At 20.5% G+C, this 22996-nt stretch overlaps 6 protein-coding genes and 1 pseudogene across 6 annotated transcripts, besides 1 other annotated feature; 2 read left to right on the forward strand and 5 right to left on the reverse strand.

Moving 5' to 3' along the window:
• Positions 1 to 356: 356 nt before the first annotated feature.
• On the reverse strand, positions 357 to 4497 carry PF3D7_0100300 (erythrocyte membrane protein 1, PfEMP1; the record flags this gene model as incomplete). The annotated part of the gene is made up of 2 exons (XM_001350902.1): positions 357 to 1607; positions 1765 to 4497. The coding sequence occupies 2 exons, from the start codon at positions 4495 to 4497 to the stop codon at positions 357 to 359; spliced, it is 3984 nt and encodes a 1327-aa protein (XP_001350938.1).
• Positions 4498 to 8352: 3855 nt separating this feature from the next.
• On the forward strand, positions 8353 to 9626 carry PF3D7_0100400 (rifin; the record flags this gene model as incomplete). The annotated part of the gene is made up of 2 exons (XM_001350903.1): positions 8353 to 8406; positions 8562 to 9626. 2 exons carry the CDS (start codon positions 8353 to 8355, stop codon positions 9624 to 9626), a joined length of 1119 nt encoding a protein of 372 aa, XP_001350939.1.
• A 1532-nt stretch (positions 9627 to 11158) lies between these two features.
• Positions 11159 to 11270, reverse strand: PF3D7_0100500 (annotated as a pseudogene).
• Positions 11159 to 11270: a sequence feature (erythrocyte membrane protein 1 (PfEMP1), exon 1, pseudogene).
• Positions 11271 to 11767: 497 nt separating this feature from the next.
• On the reverse strand, positions 11768 to 12996 carry PF3D7_0100600 (rifin; the record flags this gene model as incomplete). The annotated part of the gene is made up of 2 exons (XM_001350904.1): positions 11768 to 12778; positions 12928 to 12996. The coding sequence occupies 2 exons, from the start codon at positions 12994 to 12996 to the stop codon at positions 11768 to 11770; spliced, it is 1080 nt and encodes a 359-aa protein (XP_001350940.1).
• Positions 12997 to 14679: 1683 nt separating this feature from the next.
• On the reverse strand, positions 14680 to 14883 carry PF3D7_0100700 (Plasmodium exported protein, unknown function, fragment; the record flags this gene model as incomplete). Its single annotated transcript, XM_024473424.1, has 1 exon — positions 14680 to 14883. One exon carries the CDS (start codon positions 14881 to 14883, stop codon positions 14680 to 14682), a length of 204 nt encoding a protein of 67 aa, XP_024328877.1.
• A 2878-nt stretch (positions 14884 to 17761) lies between these two features.
• PF3D7_0100800 (rifin) lies at positions 17762 to 18993 on the forward strand (the record flags this gene model as incomplete). Its single annotated transcript, XM_001350906.1, has 2 exons — positions 17762 to 17815; positions 18013 to 18993. The coding sequence occupies 2 exons, from the start codon at positions 17762 to 17764 to the stop codon at positions 18991 to 18993; spliced, it is 1035 nt and encodes a 344-aa protein (XP_001350942.1).
• Positions 18994 to 20176: 1183 nt separating this feature from the next.
• On the reverse strand, positions 20177 to 21390 carry PF3D7_0100900 (rifin; the record flags this gene model as incomplete). Its single annotated transcript, XM_001350907.1, has 2 exons — positions 20177 to 21175; positions 21337 to 21390. 2 exons carry the CDS (start codon positions 21388 to 21390, stop codon positions 20177 to 20179), a joined length of 1053 nt encoding a protein of 350 aa, XP_001350943.1.
• Positions 21391 to 22996: the final 1606 nt, after the last annotated feature.

Raw genomic sequence — 22996 nt, forward strand, 5'->3', positions numbered from 1 at the left:
TAAAATAAAAATTATATATTGAATTATGTACAATGACATTTAAAAAAAATTCAAAAAAATAAATAAAATAAAAATATTACTCAATAAATTTTGAATCCAATATATTTACAAATATTATACAAAAACAAATAAACAAATTATATATATATATATATATATTTACAAATATTATATAAAAGCCAAAAAAACAAATTATATATATATATATACAAATATTATTATACAAATATATCAAAATAAAAATATATATATACTATGAATATATATATTTATATTATACAAATGAATATACAAATAAAATATAACAAAAAAAAAAAAAAAAAAAATAAACAAGTAAAATAATATATTTTTTTTTTTTATATATTCCATACATCCGATATAGGAAATTGTTGTTCCAACGATCCATTAGATGTATTATTAAGGATTTTCATTTCAATATGTACTTTCTTAGGTACATCTACATCTACTTTATTATGATCCATAGATATATCATACACAGATGGTTGATCATTATCATCATCATTATCATTTACATCATAATATATATCATCTTCCATATCATCCAAGATAGTATCCATATTACTTAAATCCTTCTTTCCTTTATTTTCATCTATATCTATTTGTATAGAAACATCCGTATTCAACATTTTGTTATCATTTGGTATATCACCACCAACATTATTATCTTTATTCCATTGTTCATTCAATTTATTCAAAATATCCTCCTTGGTATTCCATTTATCGCACATATCTCTATGTCTATCTAACCATTTATGTAACAAATCTAATTGGTTCATAATTGGATCACTATTTGTTAATTTAGCTACACTATTGTTTGATGTATTTTTCGGATGATTAGTTCCAAATAATTCATTTTCTTTTCTTTTTAGCACTTCATCATATATATCAATATGTTGATTACCACTTAATGTGTCATTAATTAAATCGATACCAGAATATACATTATTTGATACATATTTTGGATCATCCATACTATTAGTACTCATATGAATATTATAACTAATTTCTTCCCCAGTATATAAATCCCTATCATGAATAGATGTAATAAAAGGTTTTTCTTGATTATTATCAAAATATAAAGTATTCGGTTGTGTATTGAATGGAATATCTCCACTTTTATAATCATTTGGTACATCATTTGGTTGATTTTGTAACATATTAGATATAAAATCATGTTTCAGTTCACTCCATTCCTCATCTGTAAATGTATTAGTGGTAGGTACCATATCATCACCTACTGTGTTACCATCACCCTTACTTGGTGTGTTACCATTACTTTTGGATGGTTCTAGTACCACTTCGATCAATGTTTTATATTTAGGTGACGTGTAGGGGTATATATCATTTATATCCATTTCTTCATACTCACTTTCGGACGAAGTAATATCAGATGAAGATATGTTTCCAATATATTTATCTTCATCTCCACTATCACCCTCCATATATATATATGTTTTGCCTTTATATCGTTGACTCGCATATGGGATATATTTGTTTGGTGATTTGGTTGTCGGGATACCATATTTGTTTTGTGACATTTGTAATATCCGTATCATATCTACTTCATGTTTTGGTTTTGTTCTCATCTATAAAAGAATATATATTTACGTATATATACGTATATATTGTGTGAAATATTAATATATATATATATATATATATATATATATATTTCTTTATTTCATATTTATATTGTGAGTAATTTTATTTAATTTATATATATCTATATATTTATATAATTACCTTAAATAATAACAATCCTAGAGTTAAGGCGACACCAATACCAGCAGGAACCATAATGTTGGGGTCTTCGTAGATATTAAGATTTTTAGATGATGTATCTAATTTTTTTTCAACAGGTTTCATAAATTCATTGTACAAATCTTGAATTTTTTTTCCAAGAAAATCTCCTGCTTGTAATCCAATTGCTGCAACTCCCATAGTACCGGCCAATCCATATGAAACTATATCTTTCGTAGTATCTACTGCTGTTTTTACACTTTTTGTATTTATTTCCATAGAATTTGATATATTTTGTAATTGAGTTCTATATTGATCAGTATCAAATTTAATTATATTAATCATTTCCTTCATTAATTCATTTTGGTTATTAATGTTTTTATGTATATCCTCCATATCTCTCAAATTACAAATACATCCATTGCAATGTTTTGTTACGTATGATGCAGCACATTCCTCAGAGGGTATATTCACTCCAGAATTTTTGCTCTTCTTAATCTTAATGTATTTTTCAGATAATCCCTTCCATTGATTATATCGGTAACGAAACCATTCTTCATAATCAATAAATAATCGTTTACATTCTACATCTGTTATATCAACCATACTTTTATGTTTTCTCCCTTCAACGATATCTTTACATTTTGTATTTATTATATGTGCTTTAATTAATTTTTCTTTACAATATTGTTGGGCCCATTCAGTTAACCATCTCAAAAATTGATCAATATTATCATCATCAGGTACATTACACCACGATGAATTCAATTGTTGATTTTCATTTTCGGTTTTATAGCCACATAACATAGCATTCCATACAACATTTTTATTATCATCCCACCATGTTTTACGATCCACAGATATATCTCCTTTTTCAGTTTCTTTAAGAAGTGTATTTAGTTCTTTATTTAATTTTTTTAAATCATTCATCATGTCGGTACCTTTCACGATATCACTGTAATCAGCATAACTGAACTTCATAGCCTCATATGCTTCATTACTGTAGTTACTATATTTCTTTCCTAACAATTTTCCTTGACTAAAAGCAGCATTAAGTAGATCCTCTTTGAAATCGTTTTCATCTTTCATTTTATAATCTTTTTTTGAAAACAAATTTATGCATAAATTTCGTCTTCTAGGAGGAACTAACACACCATTATTGTCATTTTCTTTATTTTTTACTCCTGAATTATTCCATTCGCTCAGGTCATTTTTAAAAGAAAGTGATGTACATGAATAAACCTTATCGAATCTTGTGCATACATTTTTGTTTTCTTCATTAGGACATTTTTCTAATGGATTAGGTATTTTACATTTGCAAGCCTTTTTAAACTTTTCTGGAGTTATTTCAAAAGCGTTAGATCTATTGGAACCTGGAGTATTATCATAATTAAAATTATAATTACCACAATGACTTGTTTTATCAAGATATTTTCCAAGGGACTCAACTTTACACTCATTATTTTCTATTACTTTTTTCAAAAATAATTGTACATTTGTATCATCATCGTAACCTCTACGTCTATGATTACGTCGATATCCACGTTCAGGTGCACTAGAGTTCTGTTTAGTTATATTAGTACTTGCTTTATTATATAATTCCATATATTTCATTGATTGTTTATCAAATTGGTTTTTCCATTTACTTACGAGCTCCTTGAATATTTGACATTGTTCTTTACATTTTTTACATTTTTCCCCTTCGGTATCATTATTGCACCTTCGGCTCATTTCACAATCTTTACATTGATTATTCATTTCATCTATTTCTTTATTTAATACATTACAGAAATATTCAGACCATTCGCTCATCCATCTTAAGCGTTGAGGGATATAATCAACAACAGGGGGATCAGTATCATGTCCACACTTTGGATGTGTCAAAATCAAATTCTCAATATCACCACCATCAATTCTTCTTTTTATAATATATGCATTTTCTGGCGCTTCACACGTTATAGCTTTCCATACTTGATCTCTGTTCGCTGTCCACCAATCTTCCCTTAATTTTATGTAATTTCCATTTTTGACTTCTTTGTAATGCTCTCTCGCCCCGTTATTCTTTAAACCCTCGTATATTTTCTTAAAAACTTCTCTTAGACCCTTTTCTATATTATCATGTTTATTACGTTTAAACATATCCTTTCCTCTAATAATATCTCCTATATCTGCAAAACTTCGTGCAAGAGAAGTACATATACTTGATTTATTACCCTTAATATCTTTATCTGGATGATTATTAACAATTGATTCACCTTCATATTTTGCTGTAACTAGTACATTTCCCAATAAGTCATGAGTATTTTCTGTGTTTTTATTGATCAAATATTCTAAATTTTTATCACACATATTTTGTCTTCGGAATGGTGCACATGCTCCAGCATTACTGTTATTTTCATTACCTCTTATTTTATCACTACCACATTTTGATTCACCATCGTTTGAAAAACGTTCTTGATTTCTACCATCGCAAGGATTTCTTGCGGGGGGATATCCATTATTTATATTAGTATGGAATTTGTGATCAAGACTACACGAATCGTAATAACCAGACCTTATGTCACCAAATGAACTACTCAATCCATCAGAAAATCGTGCTTCCCATAATGATCCCTTCAATTTATCATTATATTTTCTCTCATTTTCTCTTTTAACTTTTATCTCATTTGCAATATTTTCCAAAACATTCCTTGCACTAAGTTTACTTTCATTTATAACACCTTTTTTTAGTGCCATTTTTATAACTATATTATATAACTTTTGTACGAACTATTTTATATATACTCTTACATTGTACAAACAAACACATAGCAATATATGTTATCAAAAAGAAAACACCATAAATATCTTCATCTACAACAAATATAATAAATTGAATATTTTTTTCTATACCAAATGATTGCCATTATATATATTTTTTTTTGTTTAAGCTATATTTTAATTAATAATACTATGTAGCATGTATATATATATATATATATAATTTGAAGATAATTTATTGTAAGTTTATTATATTGAAACATACAGTATTCTTTAAACAAATATATATATTAATATTGTAATATCATAATATTATTTAACAATATCTACAAATTGTTATATTGATATAATATTAATATGATATAAATAACATAATAATATTATAAAATAATAAATGAACTTATCATATTATTAAAAAGAATCATTTATGAAATATTTATTATTCTTTTCATAATATTCATAATAATATTTACTCGTACCATGGTTGCTTATTAATATTAATTATATAATTTATAAAATTATTGAAAATATATGATTATAATAAAATACATATCATCCATTTATATAAATCTTAATTATATCCTTAATAGTATCGTTATAGTTTATAATTATTATTTTACGTATAACAAAAACATACATTTATATATATATATATGTGTTATTTATTTTACTTAATTTTGGTTACAATGGAGAAAATAGAACAATGTTTTTTTTATCTATCTGTATTATCCATAATATGTATTCTTATATAGATTAACATAATTTTTAACTCAAAATTCATCATATTTCTAAAAACATTATGTTATCACTTATCCAAATATAATAATATAATAAACTCAGAAAAAATTAATAATTCATAAAGATCACATATATATTTAATTATACTCTTATTAAAAAAATATATATAAATATAAATATATATATATATCCATTTTATACTTATCTAATAAAATTATATATATCACTTATATATATATATTTATATTTTCGTAATATTATAAGACCCATATATATACATATAAAGCATATAATAATATAATTAATTAATATATTAACACTTATTATATATTATTATTAATTTTTATAATACATATACATAATAAAATACTTAAAAATAAAAATTACTCAAAAAATATTTGTTTTTTCATTGATATAAATATTGTAGTTATATTTATATGAAAACATGTTTATTTAACTTTATATAAATGGAACATAGTATATATGTTCATTCGTAAAATAAGTATATATAAATTAAATATAATATGTTTACTTTTGCTAATTGTATATAATAGTTCTATTGTTATTTAAAAAAAAAAATTTACATTGAATTTATTATACTCATTATTATCATTATATATACATATATATATGTATTTTCATCTTTCGTATTCTCTTTACACCATAAATAACATATTAGGATATCACAAAAAAATGAAACGAAAAATGTTTTAGAAAAATACGTTTATTCCTTTTATTGTTAATATTATGTATACCTTTGTGTTCTATTCATTAAACATTTATAAAATTGACGTATTCTTAATAGGTAGTTGTATAATATGAATTATAAGGTAATATAATTACTATCATCATAATAATCATTATCATCTGTCTTTTATGACAGTTATACTGTCATATAAAATTTGCGAAAAAGGTTTCATTTAGATATATTGGAAAAATCTATTATAATATGTTATTATCTTATTATTAGGTTCATATTACTATACATATACATATATATATGTATAACTATGATAAATATCATGTCAATAAACATGTATAATATTAATGGTGCTACCACCATGTTAACAAAGCATGTATATCTATGGGTTTATATGGTCATCACTATATAAAAGATTTCAATGCAATTATAAAATTTGTTTTATTGTGATACATAATTTTTTATATTTTAGTAAAATTTATATTCGATAGATAACAGACCGTTACACCGATATTTATGTTTCGTTAGAATGGTTATTTTGTCTTTTAATAATATACATATATATATAATCTATAATTTATAAAAAGACAATAAAAGATTAAAATGATTAAATTTTAAAATAAGTTCACGCTAAATGTATCACAGCATTCATTATTGGAATAATATGCAATTTTTATATACTTAAGTATTTATCATTACCATTATTATTATATATATGTAAAATTAAGATAAAAATATAAATTAATTGCACGAAAAATTGTATATATGTATATATTAAGGCGATTAATATTTATTATTATAATAATAAAAACAAAAAATATAAATTAGGACGTAGAGTATATATATATATATATATATATATATATATATATATATTTACTGCTTTATAATAGTTATAGAACTATATATAATTATAATGTAATATATTATTATGTTAATATTCAATAATATATATATATAATTATTCCATACTATCTATAAATAAAATTGAAATTACGATGTGTTAACAAAATTATTCATTTACAAAATGTAAGTATGTGTTGTTTACTTTATATAATATTACAGAAAGTTCTTTTCTCATATGAACCAATATATTTTCTTTCTGTCATTATTTATAATATATTGTTTACATTATATATTTATATATATTTTTATTTATATTTTTTTAAATTATACATACTATTATTATTATAGAAAATAGCTACCATTTTAGAAACAATACGCAAACGATTATATATATATATAATATTAGTAATTGAACATAATAGAAAAATATATTTTTGTTTATCGTATTTATTATGTAAAGTCGTATATTTCTTTTCAATATATATATAATAATAATAATTAACATAATTTTTTTTTTATTTAAATATATATATGTATATTATTACAACTAGTAATCCTACAAATATTATATCAAGAAATTCTAAAATAATATATCTACAATTTTAATATTTAATATAACACATATATTATCAAAATATTACAATAATTTCTATATTATGAATAGTATATATTTGTATAACGCACAACACTACATAAAACTATACAATAGTATTTTATTAATCTTAATAATTTCTTTTTTCTTTAATTTATTTTTAATATTATATATAAATATTTTTTTTTTTAACGTAATATAATTTTAAAAATATATATATATATTTATATTTATATAATTTTAGATACATTAGAGAGAAACGTATAACATACAATAAATTTTAGAACAAAAGAAAAAAAAAAGAACATAAATACTTTGTTAAAATATATTTGGTTTAATTATTATTATTAAAAAATATATATTGTTTTTTTTACGTTTAATAACAAATATTATGATATGCAATGATTTTTATATGACAGCAATATAGTTAACATACATGTTGCAATATCAATTTCACTAATAGGTTTTTCCAAATTGTAAATTATATGTGGTATACACGTTCAACAGCCATTAATTTACACATATGTATATATTTTACAACAAAAAAATAGAAGTTCTTACTAAATCGTAACGTATTTTTGAAAAATATTAAAAAAACCTTTTTAATTGTAATTTATCGTATGATATAAAATTAAATTTTATTAAAAATTAAAATTCAAAATTATAAAAAATGTAATATATTTTGATATATTATATTTTTAATTTTTTTTTTTTTTTTTTTTTTTTTTTTTTTTTAGTGTTTTATATAAAAAGGCAAATATGGTTCCATTATAAAAAAAAAAAAATTATATATTTATATAATGGGAAAATAATTGTATATTATGTTATTAAATGTATTATAATAATGTTTTATGTTAAACATATTTGATGTATTTATAACACAAAATAAAATATTTTATGTGATTTTTTTAGTTATAGTTTTTATCATAAAATAATATACGTATCACAATAAAAAATGAAAATCCATTATACTAATATATTATTGTTTCCTCTAAAATTAAATATATTGGTAACATTATGTGATAAATAAATAAAATATTCATAAATATAATTATTATATCTATATGACTTATATATATAGTTTAAATATACATATTAATTACAAATATATAAAATCATAAACTACAAATAAACATTACATATATATGTCACCATTTTTTATAGGTAAATACCCACAAAAAACCATCAATTACATCACGTCATATACAAACTACCAGATTATTATGCGAATGCGAATTATATACACCCAATTATGACAACGATCCTGAAATGAAATCTGTGATGCAACAATTTCATGATCGTACAACACAAAGGTTTCATGAATACGATGAAAATTTGAAAGAAAAACGACAAAAATGTAAAGATAAATGTGATAAGGAAATCCAAAAAATTATTTTAAAAGATAAAATTGAAAAAGAATTAACAGAAAAGTTTTCTTCATTACAAACTGATATACATAGTGATGCCATTCCAACATGTATTTGCGAAAAATCATTAGCAGATAAAGTGGAAAAAAATTGTTTGAAATGTACGCAAAATTTGGGAAAGATTGTTGCACCCTCTTCAGGAGTATTAGCAGGAATTTCTGAAGCTGCGCTAAGTGTGTGGAAAACTACAGAAATTGCAGCGGCTATGGAATTAGCTAAACAAGCAGGTGCAGCAGCAGGTCTTAAAGCAGGACATTTGGCAGGTACTAATGCTGTTATTGAACAATTACGCACATTGGGTATATACTTTGTAGGTGATAAACTATTGGAAACAATTATTGATGTAACAAATTATATGAATGTGTCTTTCATTTATGATAAAGTTTATTCTCATTATACCACGTCATGTACACCTAGTTTAGTTAATGATCAGCTTGTCGGTACTTTTAACACTAGTGATCCTTTTTGCAATTTGGTTCATTCAAATCTTCAAGGTAGTTTTTATAGAAGTTCAGCACAAACTATTATATATGAAAAGGTAGAAGAAGCTGTTGCAGGAGCTGAACAAGCTGCTACTACCAAAACTGCGGTCATGACTCCTATATATACAACAGAATTTACAGCAAAAAACATAGCCGAAGTAGAAGCTGCAACTACTTCCTACTATACTCCTATAATAGCATCCATCGTTGCAATAGTAATCATAGTTTTAATTATGGTTATAATATATTTGATTTTACGTTATCGCAGAAAAATGAAATTGAAGAAAAAACTCCAATATATAAAATTATTAGAAGAATAAATATGTTTTGTTAGGTTGGTGTTGGTAGAATGTTTGGAACACATATTGTTTTTCTTTGAACTCACCATATTTTTCATTATTATTAATAATTTTTATATGTATTAAGTTTTTATATATTATTTATTTTTCTATAAACTTATTTATTTTCTAAATATATTTTATTTATTGAATAATGTAGTTTTAATTTATATTAAATACTTCACTCATATATATCATTATATCTAATCTTTTAAAACATTATGTAACTTATATTTATTAAATATCTCAGATATTTTTCAGTGAAATATATAATAAAACAAATAAAACGTATATTATATAATGATTACTATGATTACTATTATTATTAATATTATAAAAAACATATTATTAAAAATATAATTACATCTGTATTTATATAATTTAATTTAAAACCAATAATTATATTATTTCAATTCACAATTATCTTCTTAAAAAACATATCATATTATATATTATGTTATTTATTTATACTTATTTCATAATTTATTTTATTATTATTTTTTTTATAAATTCTACTAATACAATGAATTCACAAAAATATTTAACTTATAAGAATTATAATAATTACACGTAATATAACAAATAGATAGAATACATAAAAGAACTAATAAAAACAAAAAAAATACATGAAAAAAAAAAAAAAAAAAAAAGAAAAGAAAAACGAATAATGAATATTTTTTATTCTAATATAATAATACACTTTTTCGTTATTTTCTTCCTTTTTAATTTTTATTGTTGTTATTATTGTTTTTTTAGAATAATATGTAAATATTACTTTTTTATATATATTTATTTGATAATATGTATATATTTATGAGATATAATTTCATATATGTTTCATAATATATATGCTTTTTTATTTTTTTAAGTGTTATTTGTTTCTATATTACGTATGCATTGATTTATTACATTATATTTTTATATATATTAAGTGGCAAAAAGAAAAAAAAAAAAAATTTGTTTATTAAATATTTTTTCTTCTGTAAAATGTTTTCCTTTTTTGTTTATATTTATATTTATATATTTTTTTTTTTTTTTGTTATTTTTTATATATATGAAATTTGTATGATATATTAAAATTTTTTTTTTTTTTTTTTTTTTTTTTTTTTATTATTTTATTTGTATACACATTTAGGAAAAAAAAATTATAATAATAATTTATATATATATATATATTTTTTTTTTTCTACTGTTAATTTATTTGTTTTTTTTTTTTTTTTTTTTTTTTAAACATAAATTTTTTTTTCTTTTTCTTTTTTTTTTAATTTTAATTTAGTTCTCACTGTATAAAAATTTTTTTTTTTTTTTCGTATAAAATTTTTTTTTTTTTTTTTTTTTTCATATAAAATTTTTTTTTTATTTTTTTATTTTTATTTAAATTTCCATTTAATTCTCATTGTATAAATTTTTTTTTAATTTTTTTTCTAAATATATTTTTTTATTTTTTATTAAATGAGATTTTTTTTTTTTTTCTTATTCAATTTTAAATACATAAATATATATAAAACACATACATATTTCCAAACACATACACATATAAATACATCCATTTACCTTTAGTAAAAAGTAACTCAACGTAGCAAACGCAATTCCTACACTTAAAGGAAAAGCCGAAATCGACATCATTTCCGGTAATATGGAGATATATGTGGGTTTTTTTTATGTGTTTTTCTTTTTTTTTTTTGTATTTAATTTTTAGTGTTATAAATTATATTATATCATATATATGTACACATATATAACATGATTGTATTGTGTTATATATTATGATATATTTTTTAATTTTGTGGTCTCATTAAATACAATCATATGTATATGTATAGTGTTATATATATTAATTATAATCACATAAGTAGTTAATATTATTTAGATTAAACATATTAAATATTATAAAAATAAATATATAATTTACATTCGTTTCACTAAAAAAAAAAAAAAATAAATAAGTAAAAATAAATTAAATAATTTAATAACAACATAAGTATAAACAAAAAAAAATTTATAGGGAAATAAAAAAAAAATTATATAGAGTTATAAAAATTTAATTATCATAATATCCATGTATTGAAAAATCTAAAATTGACAAAACATTATTTTGAATTTAATATCATGAAACCATATATTTATTCATTTAATAATTTTGTGTATTGGGCTTTTTTCTTCATTTTTTTTTTTCGTCGATAACGTAAAATCAAATAAATTATTATCATAATTAAAACTATAATTAATATGGCAAGGATGGTGTAACCAATTGTGGTGTACCAATTGTAAATTGTAGCTTCCATAACTTGCTCTTGTGCTTCTTCAATAGCTAATTTATTAGCAGCTTCAGCAGTCTTAGCAGCGGCTTTAGCTGATACTTCGGCTTCTGACATCATAGTTTCTACAGTTCTTTTTATAACTTCTTCATGTGAAATATATTGTCCTCTTTGTGATACAGCTGAAATTTGTTTCCACACCGAATTGCAAATACCAATATGACGGTTAACGTCACCGAAAGAGGATAACAGGTTCCTTGAAGGATCATATACACATATCTCATAATGTTGTCCATAAACAGCTTTAGTAATGCTCGAGACATTTTTATAAGATATTGTTCTAAAAAAGGATTTCAATGTCTGACCTTTTAGAGTTGATATACCCATTTTTTGTAATTCTGCAATAACTAATGCCTTACCTATAACCTCACCCGCAGCATTAGCGGCAGCCGCAATCTTAACAGCATTTGCATTTAGAGCTGCTGTAATAGCGGCATCAAGTGCCGCAGGTTTCCATATATTTATAGCAACCGCACCAAATAATCCAATACTTCCTGCAACACTTCCTAGCCCACATCCACACCTAAGACAACCTTTTTCTATTTTTTCTGCTAAGTTTTTCTCCATTTTATCTTTATGAATAATTTTTTGTATATTTTTGTCACGTTGTTCTTTGCGTTTTTGTCGTTTTTCTTGCAACCTTTCGTCATATTCTCGTAATCTTTGTGAGGCTTGTCGTTCGAAAATTTCCTTCACTGAATCGATTTCATCATCACTATCATAAATTGACGATTCTGTGTCATATTCGCTTAACAATCGTGACGTAGTACTTCGTGTATGATGTGGTGTGATGGATGGTTTATTTTTATTATGTGCCTATAAAGAATGTAATATATATATATATGTATGTTATAATTAATTGTTGTTTACTATTTTATAAATTTGTAATGAATATGTATATTGTTTATTTACCATAAATTATAAAATACTATATATATATATATTTATAAATATTTCATTCATACATGATATGATGTTAACAATATATTTAATGTAAAGAAAAATAATAATAATTTAGTGTAGTGCAGTTTCATATTTATTGTGATACTACTATTATTTTATGATTAAAATTATAACTAAAAAGATTCATATATAATAATATATTTTATTGTTCTATATAAGAATTACATATTTTTAATCTGAAATATTATTATAGGCTTCTGCTATAATACACAATTATTTTCCCATTATATAAAAATATATTTTTTTACTGCAACCATATTTTTCCCATTTATTCAGAACAGAAAAAAAAAATAAAAAAATAATAAATAGGAAGAAAAAAATAAATAATATAGTAAAATATTTCCATATTTTTTATAAATTCCCATCTTAATTTCTAACAAAACCTAATTTTATATCATACGATAAATTATAATATTAATTTTATTTTAATATATATGTATATAATAAATAAAACTATAGTTACAAATAAATAGTTTTTCGATGTAAATAAAATAAAAATGTGTACAGAATTAATTTTTAAAGGTATACAATAAGTATATAGGAACTTATTACAACATATATGAATATATATTACAACATAAAATTGGCATTATTTCAATTTTATAAAACAATTATAGAATAAACATTTTGTATCATAATAAAAGAAATAAATATTTTTCAAACTAATAGTAATTGTATTTCTTTTAGGTTTTGTTATTATTTTTTTTTGTTCTTCTAAAAATTGTTGCATGTTATAACTTTCTCTCTAATTTATCTACGTAGTTGCAAAGGTTAATATTATTATTTTTATAAAAATATTTGAACTTATTTTAAAAAAATATTAATTATTAAATTATTTAATTATATAATTATCACAAAAAAATATTTTTAATATTTATTATTATTAGAAAAAAAAATTAAAAAAAAAAAAAAAAAAAAAAAAAAAAACCATTAATGAAATCAGAAATTATATATACTATTACACAATATATTGTATTGTTTTATGTAGTGTTTTATCTTATACAAATATATTCTATTTATAATAATTATTATATATATATATATTAAAATTATCATAGTATATTACAATTTATCATACATTAATTATATTATTACATCTTGTAACAAAATAATTAATTACTATATATTTTAATAATTATATTATTATTATATATTAAATAAGTAACACAATGTTATACATATTACCAAAAAAAAAAAAAAAAACCGAGTTATTTATTTTTAATTTATACATAATTTATAACTATAAAAAAAAAAATTCTTAATATTTCTAAAAATAAAATTGTTAACTATAATGATGATGATAGTACGTATTAGTACAAAAAAAAAAAAAAAAAATTAATAACTAGAACAAAATAAGTAAGCAAGAACAAAAAAAGAACAACGAAAATAGAAAACATTAAAATATTGCTACAATAGTATGAATCTTATACGTATATATATATATTTTTTTTTTTTTTTTTTTTAAAACACTTTTTAGCAATATGTGTAATAATTAACTGATGGATGAATTTCATAAATTAATAGATACATTAATACTATTAAAATTTAATTTTGAAATTGTTTAAGAATACTCACGAATAATTATATGTTATAATATATTTTATATTTGTGTTATTAGTTATTGCTTTATATACGAACTAATATAATGCATTTAATGAATATACGTTATATTAAGTTTTTATAAAATAGTGTAATACTATACATAAATGTGTTTTCCCATATAACTATATAATTGACACTCATATAAATTTAATTTACCTTTGTGTATTTTTTATCCTTTCTGTAAATATTGTCTTATGTTCATTAAATAAATCATTTTGTAATGTATCATAATACTTTATAAAAGCATAAATACAATTTTTCATTTCATCAGTTGATTTTCCATCTTTAACTAATTTATAAAAATTAAGAGTATGTTCAATGTCTGTAGATGATAGTGCCACTCCAATATCATGCATTGATGTATACAATGTAGATTATTTAATATTTCAACATATACATTTTTTACCCCCGAAAATTATGATAACATTGATATTTATATGTAAGTAAATAATCTTCTATATAATAGGATAAATTCCTTCATCCTTTTTTTCACTTTTATCATATATGATTATACTCAGAAGAAAAACAAAATAATTATTATAAAAATCAAAATGAATGTCACATATGTATATATATAATAATTTACGTATTTAAATATAATACAAAATATATAGTTAATATACATATGTGTCATTTACAAAAATTGATACTACAAATATTAATATGATTATTATATATTATTATATATTATTTCATAGAAATAAGTTATATTTTAAATAAAAATTAAAGTGTATCTAATAACCATCACAACTAAATAACTACTATTATGCTATGAATTTCGTTTTACATATTTTATATAATTCTAATTTTCATAATACATATATATATATATGTGCGTTATTATATATATATATTATATATATATTAAGATAAAATCATAAAAAAATATAACAAAAAATATTTTAGAAAAATCCATTTATATCTTTTATGGTTAGTATTATTTATACCTTCCTGTTTTATTTATTCACGTTTTATAAAATTGACGTATTCTTAATAAGTAGTTGTATATTATGAATTATAAGGTAACATAATTGCTATAATTATAATAATCATTATCATAATAATTATCATCGTTTTATTATGACAGTTTTACCTTCATATAAAATTTGCAAACGAATTTTCATTTAGATATATAAAATAAGCCAATTATAATATTTTATTGTCTTATTATTTGATACTTGTTACTATACATATATATAGATTAATAATTAACTATATCATATCAATAAACATTTATAATATGAATGGTGCTACCACCATGTTAACAATCCATGCATCACTATATAAACCTTTTCAATGCAGTTGTAAAATCTGTTTTATTGTTATACATGTTTCTTTATATTTTAGTAAAATTATTATTCGATAGATAAGAGACAGTTATAAGTATATTTACGTTTCGTTAAAATGGTTATTTTGTTTTTTAATAAAATATACATATAATCTATAATTTATGAAAAGACATTAAAAGGTAAAACTATAAATGATTAGATTTTAAAATAAGTTCACTCTAAATATATGTCACCATTTATCATTCGAATAATATGGAATTTTTATATACTTAAATATTTGTCATTACCATGATTATTATATATATGTAAAATTGACATAAATGTATATATTAATTGGACGAAAAATTCTATATATATATATTAATATTTATTATTATTATTATTATTATTATTATTATAAAAATAAATACTATAAATTAGAATTTACAGAATATAGATATATGTATTTACTTATTAATAATTGTTATAGAACTATATCTAATAATAAAATATATTATTATATTAATATTTAATAATATATATGTAATTATTCCATGCTATATATAAATAAAATTAAAATTAAGATGTGTTAACAAAATTATTCATTTAAAATATGTAAGGATGTTTTGTTTATTATATATAATGTTAAAGAAAGATCCTTTCTTATATAAACCAATATTTTTTTTTTATCATTATTTATAATATATTTTTTACATTATATGTGTTCTGTCGTGTTTTTTATTTTTATAGTTTTTTAATAATACGTACTATTATTATTATTATACGAGATATCTACTATTTTAGAAACAATATGCAAACTTTATATATATATTTTTAGTAATTTAACATAAGAGAAAAATATATTTTTTTATCGAATTTATTATATTATATAAAGTTGTATATTTCTTTTCAATATACATATGATAATAACAATTATTATAATTTTTTTTACTTAAATATATATAGATATATTGTTACAACTAGTAATCCTACAATTATTATATTAATCAATTCTAAAATATTATACCTACCATTTTAATATTTAATATAATACATATATTATCAAAATGTTACAATAATTTCTATATCATGAATAGAACATATTTGTATAAGGTACAAAATTACATAAAACTATACAATTGTATTTTATTATTTTAATACTTTCTTTTTTCTTAAATTTCTTTTTAATATTAAATATAAATATTTTTTAATACAATATAATTTTAAAAATATATATTTATACATTTACTTAAATTTATATAATTTTAGATACATTAGAGAGAAGCCTATATCATAGAATAAATTTTAGAACCAAAAATTATATAAAAATAAAATTATTAAAATATATTTGGTTTCATTACTATTAAAATATATATTGCTTGTTTTACGTTTAATACCACATATTATGATATACAATGATACTTATACAATAGCCATATTGTGAACATACATGTTGTAATATCAATTTCACTTATATGTTATTCCCAATTGTAAATTATATTTTATGTACACGTTCAAGAACTATTACTTTACACATATGCATATATTTTACAACAAACAAATATAAGTTCTATTGTTACTATATGTTAACGTGTTATTGTAAAATATAAAACAATATTTTAATGGTAATTTATCGTATGACATAAAATGAAATTTTATTAAAAATTAAAATTATAAATTATAAAAAATGTGATATATTTTGTTATATTATTTTTTTATTATTTCAATTTTAATTTTTTTTTTTTTTTTTTAGTGTTTTAAATAAAAATGCAAAAATGGTTCCAGAAAAAAAATATATATTGGTATAATGGGAAAATAATTGTTAGTTATATTAAATAAAATATAATAATATTCTAGATTAAACATATTTAATTTATTTATAACATAAAATAAGGTATTATATATATCAATTATTTGGTAATAATTTTTATCATAAATTATTATAAATATAATAACAACAATAAAAATGAAATTCCATTATATTAATATATTTTTATTTGCTCTTCCATTAAATATATTGGTAACATTATGTGATAAATGAATAAAATATTCATAAATATAATAACATATATATTTATTACGATACCATATATATTATTATTAAATCTTTATATGTATATAACTTATATATAACCAAAATATATATATTTATTACAAATATATATAATCATAAATTACAACTAAATATTACATATATATGTGTCAACATTTTAATAGGTGCATAATAAAAGGAACCATATGAAAACTATAATTTGTACACCCAAAACTAAACAAACAAAAACACATAGAACATTATGCGAATGTGAATTATACGCACCATCTAACTATGAAAATGACTCTGAAATGAAAGAAGTAATGGAAATTTTCGATCGTCAAACGTCAGAACGCTTTCGCGAATATGACGAAAGGATGCAACATAAACGAAAACAATGTAAAGAACAATGTGAAAAAGATATACAAAAAATTATTTTAAAAGATAAAATCGAGAAAGAATTAACAGAAAAATTCGGAGCATTACAAACCGATATAAGAACTGAGGATATACCCACATGTGTTTGCGAAAAATCAGTAGCAGATAAAACAGAAAAAGTTTGTCTTAACTGTGGAAAAACTATGGGAGCGGTTGCACCTGCTTGGGGATTCGTCAGCGGTATAGGGTATGTCGCATGGACACAATATGTTGCTGCAAAAATCCTTGAAGTGGGTATAAAGAAAAGTGTGCAAGTGAGTTTGGATAAAGTCATGGAAATAGTAACACAAATACATAGTCTTACTACAGCTGAAATACCCAAATTTTCTGCGGCACAAATACTTTCCTCAGGTAACTTTACTAATAATATATCACTCATTGATATGGTTCAATACCTAAGAAATAATATGTACGGAGTAATAGAATCTCAAAAGTGTGAACGTTTTGGATTTATATTAGATACTATGGGTAAAAACACGCTTAAGGTTTTTAATAGAAACTATCACATACAAGTAGAAGCAGTTAAAAATGCTGTCGATGCTGCTGAAGCAGCCGAAAGTCTTAAATTAGCAACAAATACTAGTATATTAACTAATACTATTATTGCTTCGGTTATTGCAATATTAGTTATAGTTTTAGTTATGGTAATTATTTATTTAATTTTACATTATCGAAGAAAAAAAAAAATGAAGAAAAAACTACAATATATAAAATTATTAAAAGAGTAGATATAATATGGTATTTTGATGTTTGTAGGTTGTTTGATACATGTAAGATTTTTCTTTGAATGTATCATATTTTTCATTATTATTATTAATATCTATATTCATATATGTATTAGGTTATATATATATATATATTTTATTGTGCTATAATTTTATTTATTTATTTTCTAAAACGCTTTATTTTTTAATAAATAATGTAGTTTTTAATTTATATTAAATTCCTCACTCATATGTATTATTATATTTAATTTTTTTAAAACAATATAACGTATATTTGTTAAATACCTCGTATTAGTTATTTTTCAATGAAATATATAATAAAAAAAATAAAACTTCAATTATATTATAATTATTATGATTACTTTTATTATTAGTATTATACGAAATATATTTATAATATAATTACATCTATAATTATATAATTTAACTTTAAACCAAAAATATATTATTTCTATATACAATTATCTTCCCTAAAAAGCGAATAATATTATATATTATATTATTTATTTATATTTATTTCAAAATTTATTTTATTATTATTTTAATTATTTTTTATTAGAAATTCTCTTAATACAATGAATTCAAAAAATAGTTAATATACAACAAATATAATAATTACACGTAATATAACAAATAGATTCAATACATAAAAAAATCATAAAAACCCAAAAAATACATAAAATAAATAAAAATAAAACACAATAAAAAAGAATAATGAATATTTCTTATTTTAATACAATAATACACTTTTTCTTTTTTTTTTACTTTGTAATTTTTACTGTTCTTGTCTTCTTTTGTATAATATATAAATATAATTTTTATATATATAATTATTTGATAATATGTAGATATTTGTTTTGAATATATTTTTATATATTTTTAATAATATATATTATTTTTTATATTTTCTTAAGTGTTATTTGTATCATATATTATGTACATATTGATTTATTACCATTATATTTGTATATATATTTAGTTTGGAAAAAAAAGTTTAATATAATAGTAAATTAATACAATAAATAATCAAAAAAATTGACACATAACAAAATAGATTATATATATAAAAACGTAAGACATATAAAAATAATATAGTTATTTGTAATCGAAAAAAAAACATGGTACATTCAAAGAAAAACAGTACGTGCACCAACGTTCCTGTCAACATCAAAATACCAAAACATTTCTATTCTTTTAATAATTTTATATATTGCAGTTTTTTCTTCATTTTTTTTTTTCGTCGATAACGTAAAATCTTATATATTATCACCATAATTAAAACTATGACCACTATTGCAACGATGGAAGCAATAATAGCAGTCTGGTAACTGGCATATGTAGCTTTTACCATATCCACATTTGCTGTTTCAAGTGCTTCTTTTTGTAATGTATATGTTGCATTATATTCAGCAATACCAGCTTTTGCGAAAGGTTCAAACGTAGTTTTCTCACCGTTGTATAGTGTATTACAAAAAGAACTGTTTATTCCACGTCCTTCAAAATCACAGGATTTATTAGCTAGTGCCATAGCACTTTTATGTAGAATAGCACCATTATTATATGTTGATGGAGTAACAATTTTTGTCAAATCAACTAATACTTCTTTTTCAGTAAAAGAGGCAAGCAATCCTTTAATTTTAGAGACAACAGTATTTATACCAGCTTCAATAGCGGCATCAGTAGCCTTAGCTATGGCCGCATCCTTAGCCGCTGCAATTTCCAAAGGTTGCAACACACTTATAGCACCTAAAAGACTTCCATCTATCAATCCCATTCCAGGCATCACACCACCTCCCAATACACCTGCACATCGCAAACATCCTTTTTCCATTTTGTCCGCGATCGACTTTTCGCAAACGCATGTTGGAATAGCATCACTTTGTATATCTGTGTGTAGTGTGGCAAATTTGTCCATTAATTCTTTTTCTAATTTGTCTTTTAAAATAATTTTTTGTATATCTTTTTCGCATTGTTCTTTACATTTTTGGCGTGTAGTTTTCATCCTTTCATCATATTCGTAAAACCTTTCTTGTGTCTGTTTAATGAAATTTTCCATGACTTCTTTCATTTGTGGGTCATTATCATAGTTGGCAGGTGAATATAATTCGCATTCGCATAATAACCTAGTAGTTGGTCTTTTTGGTGTATGGAGTGGTGTGATGGATGTTTTCTTGTGGGTATTTACCTATAAAAGAGTATTTATATATGTATATTATAATTAGTTGTTTATGATTATATATATTTGTTATAAATATATATATCGTGCCTATATATATATTATATATGGATATAGAGATATAATAATTATATTTATGAACATTTTATTCTTTTATCGCATAATGCTACCAATATATTTAATGGAAGAGCAAACAACAATATATTAATACAATGGATTTTCATTTTTATTGTTGCTATATTTATAACAATTTACGATAAAAATTATAACAAAATAATTGATATATCATAATATATTGTGTTTTATAAAAAGAATTACATATGTTTAATTTAAAATATAATTATGTTTTTTATTATATATCACAATTAACTGCCATTATAAAAATATATTGCATCATTGGTACATAAATAATTATTCCATTACAAAAAAAAAAAAAAAAAAAAAAAAATTATTAAAATTAAAAATATAATATATCTCAATATATTACATTTTCTATAATTCTAAATTTTGATTTGTAATAAAATTTAATCTTGTTTCAAATAATAAATTACAATTAAAATTTATTTTTATAAATCTACATAATAAGTATAACGTTAGTTACAAACAGCTTGTTTTTTGTTGTAAATAACATAAAAATGTGTAGAACAGTAGTTGTTATGGGTGTAAACCACACATATATATATATAATAATAGCCCTCATAAATTTTATCGAATAAATATCCTAAAATATATTCTAATATAATTAATATTATGGAACTAATAATAAATTTTCTTGTAATTAATAAAATATAATAATAATCTTAAAACTAATATAATAAATATTTTTTATGTATATTTTTATATTTATATTTCTTCTTTTTAATTTATTCTATTTTTGTTGCTAAGAGTTATACTATGTTATAAAATTCTCTCTATTTTATCTCTTATTTTATGTTACATAATTATATTATAATAATTTATAAATAATTGTATGTAAATATATATATATATATATAATTAATAGGAATTTTAAATGAATAATATATTAAAAAATAATAAATTATAAATTATGAATATTTTAGAAATATACTATAATTACAATAACATAATTTAAAGTATTTTCCACACATGCCAAATAGTGAGATACTGTGATTTATATTTCTGTGTACAAATATAAGTAATATAATTATTTTTGCATTTATAAATAGTATCTTGTAAAACATTAAATATATAAATTGTATTAATATAATACTAATTAACATATAATATTTGTTCATTACATAAGAAATTAATTGTATTATTACATTATAATAATACTTTTCTTAAAGATGTACGTTTTAAAAATAAAATAATTTTAATTTTTGCTATGTTATTATATTAATAATAAATTCTTTATAATCTTATATAAATAGAAAGAATAAATTATATATATTAATTTTTAATATTTTACAAGTTACTAATATTTATATATTTTTTTAAATACCATATCATATTAATTGTATGTATTATAATAGTTAAATAAAAAGGATATCATGTAAATATAATTATACTAACACAATTATAATTATTACATATAATATATTGTTACTATTTTATAATAATACTTATTGTACGATTAGCTTAATTCGTTACTATTTTACTATAATGTGTTAATATATAGATATATGCTATTGAACACATTTTTGTGATTAGTATATTAAAAACATTATATATATATATATATATATATATAACATACGTTTTTTACTAATTTAATATTAGAGAGTTTTATATTTGTAGCATAAAACATATTAACTATGATATAATATACCAAGTAATATATGAAGTTATATATAAACAATATCAAAATAG

This window comes from Plasmodium falciparum, assembly GCF_000002765.6.
Source record: "Plasmodium falciparum 3D7 genome assembly, chromosome: 1".
Taxonomy (NCBI): Eukaryota; Apicomplexa; class Aconoidasida; order Haemosporida; family Plasmodiidae; genus Plasmodium; species Plasmodium falciparum.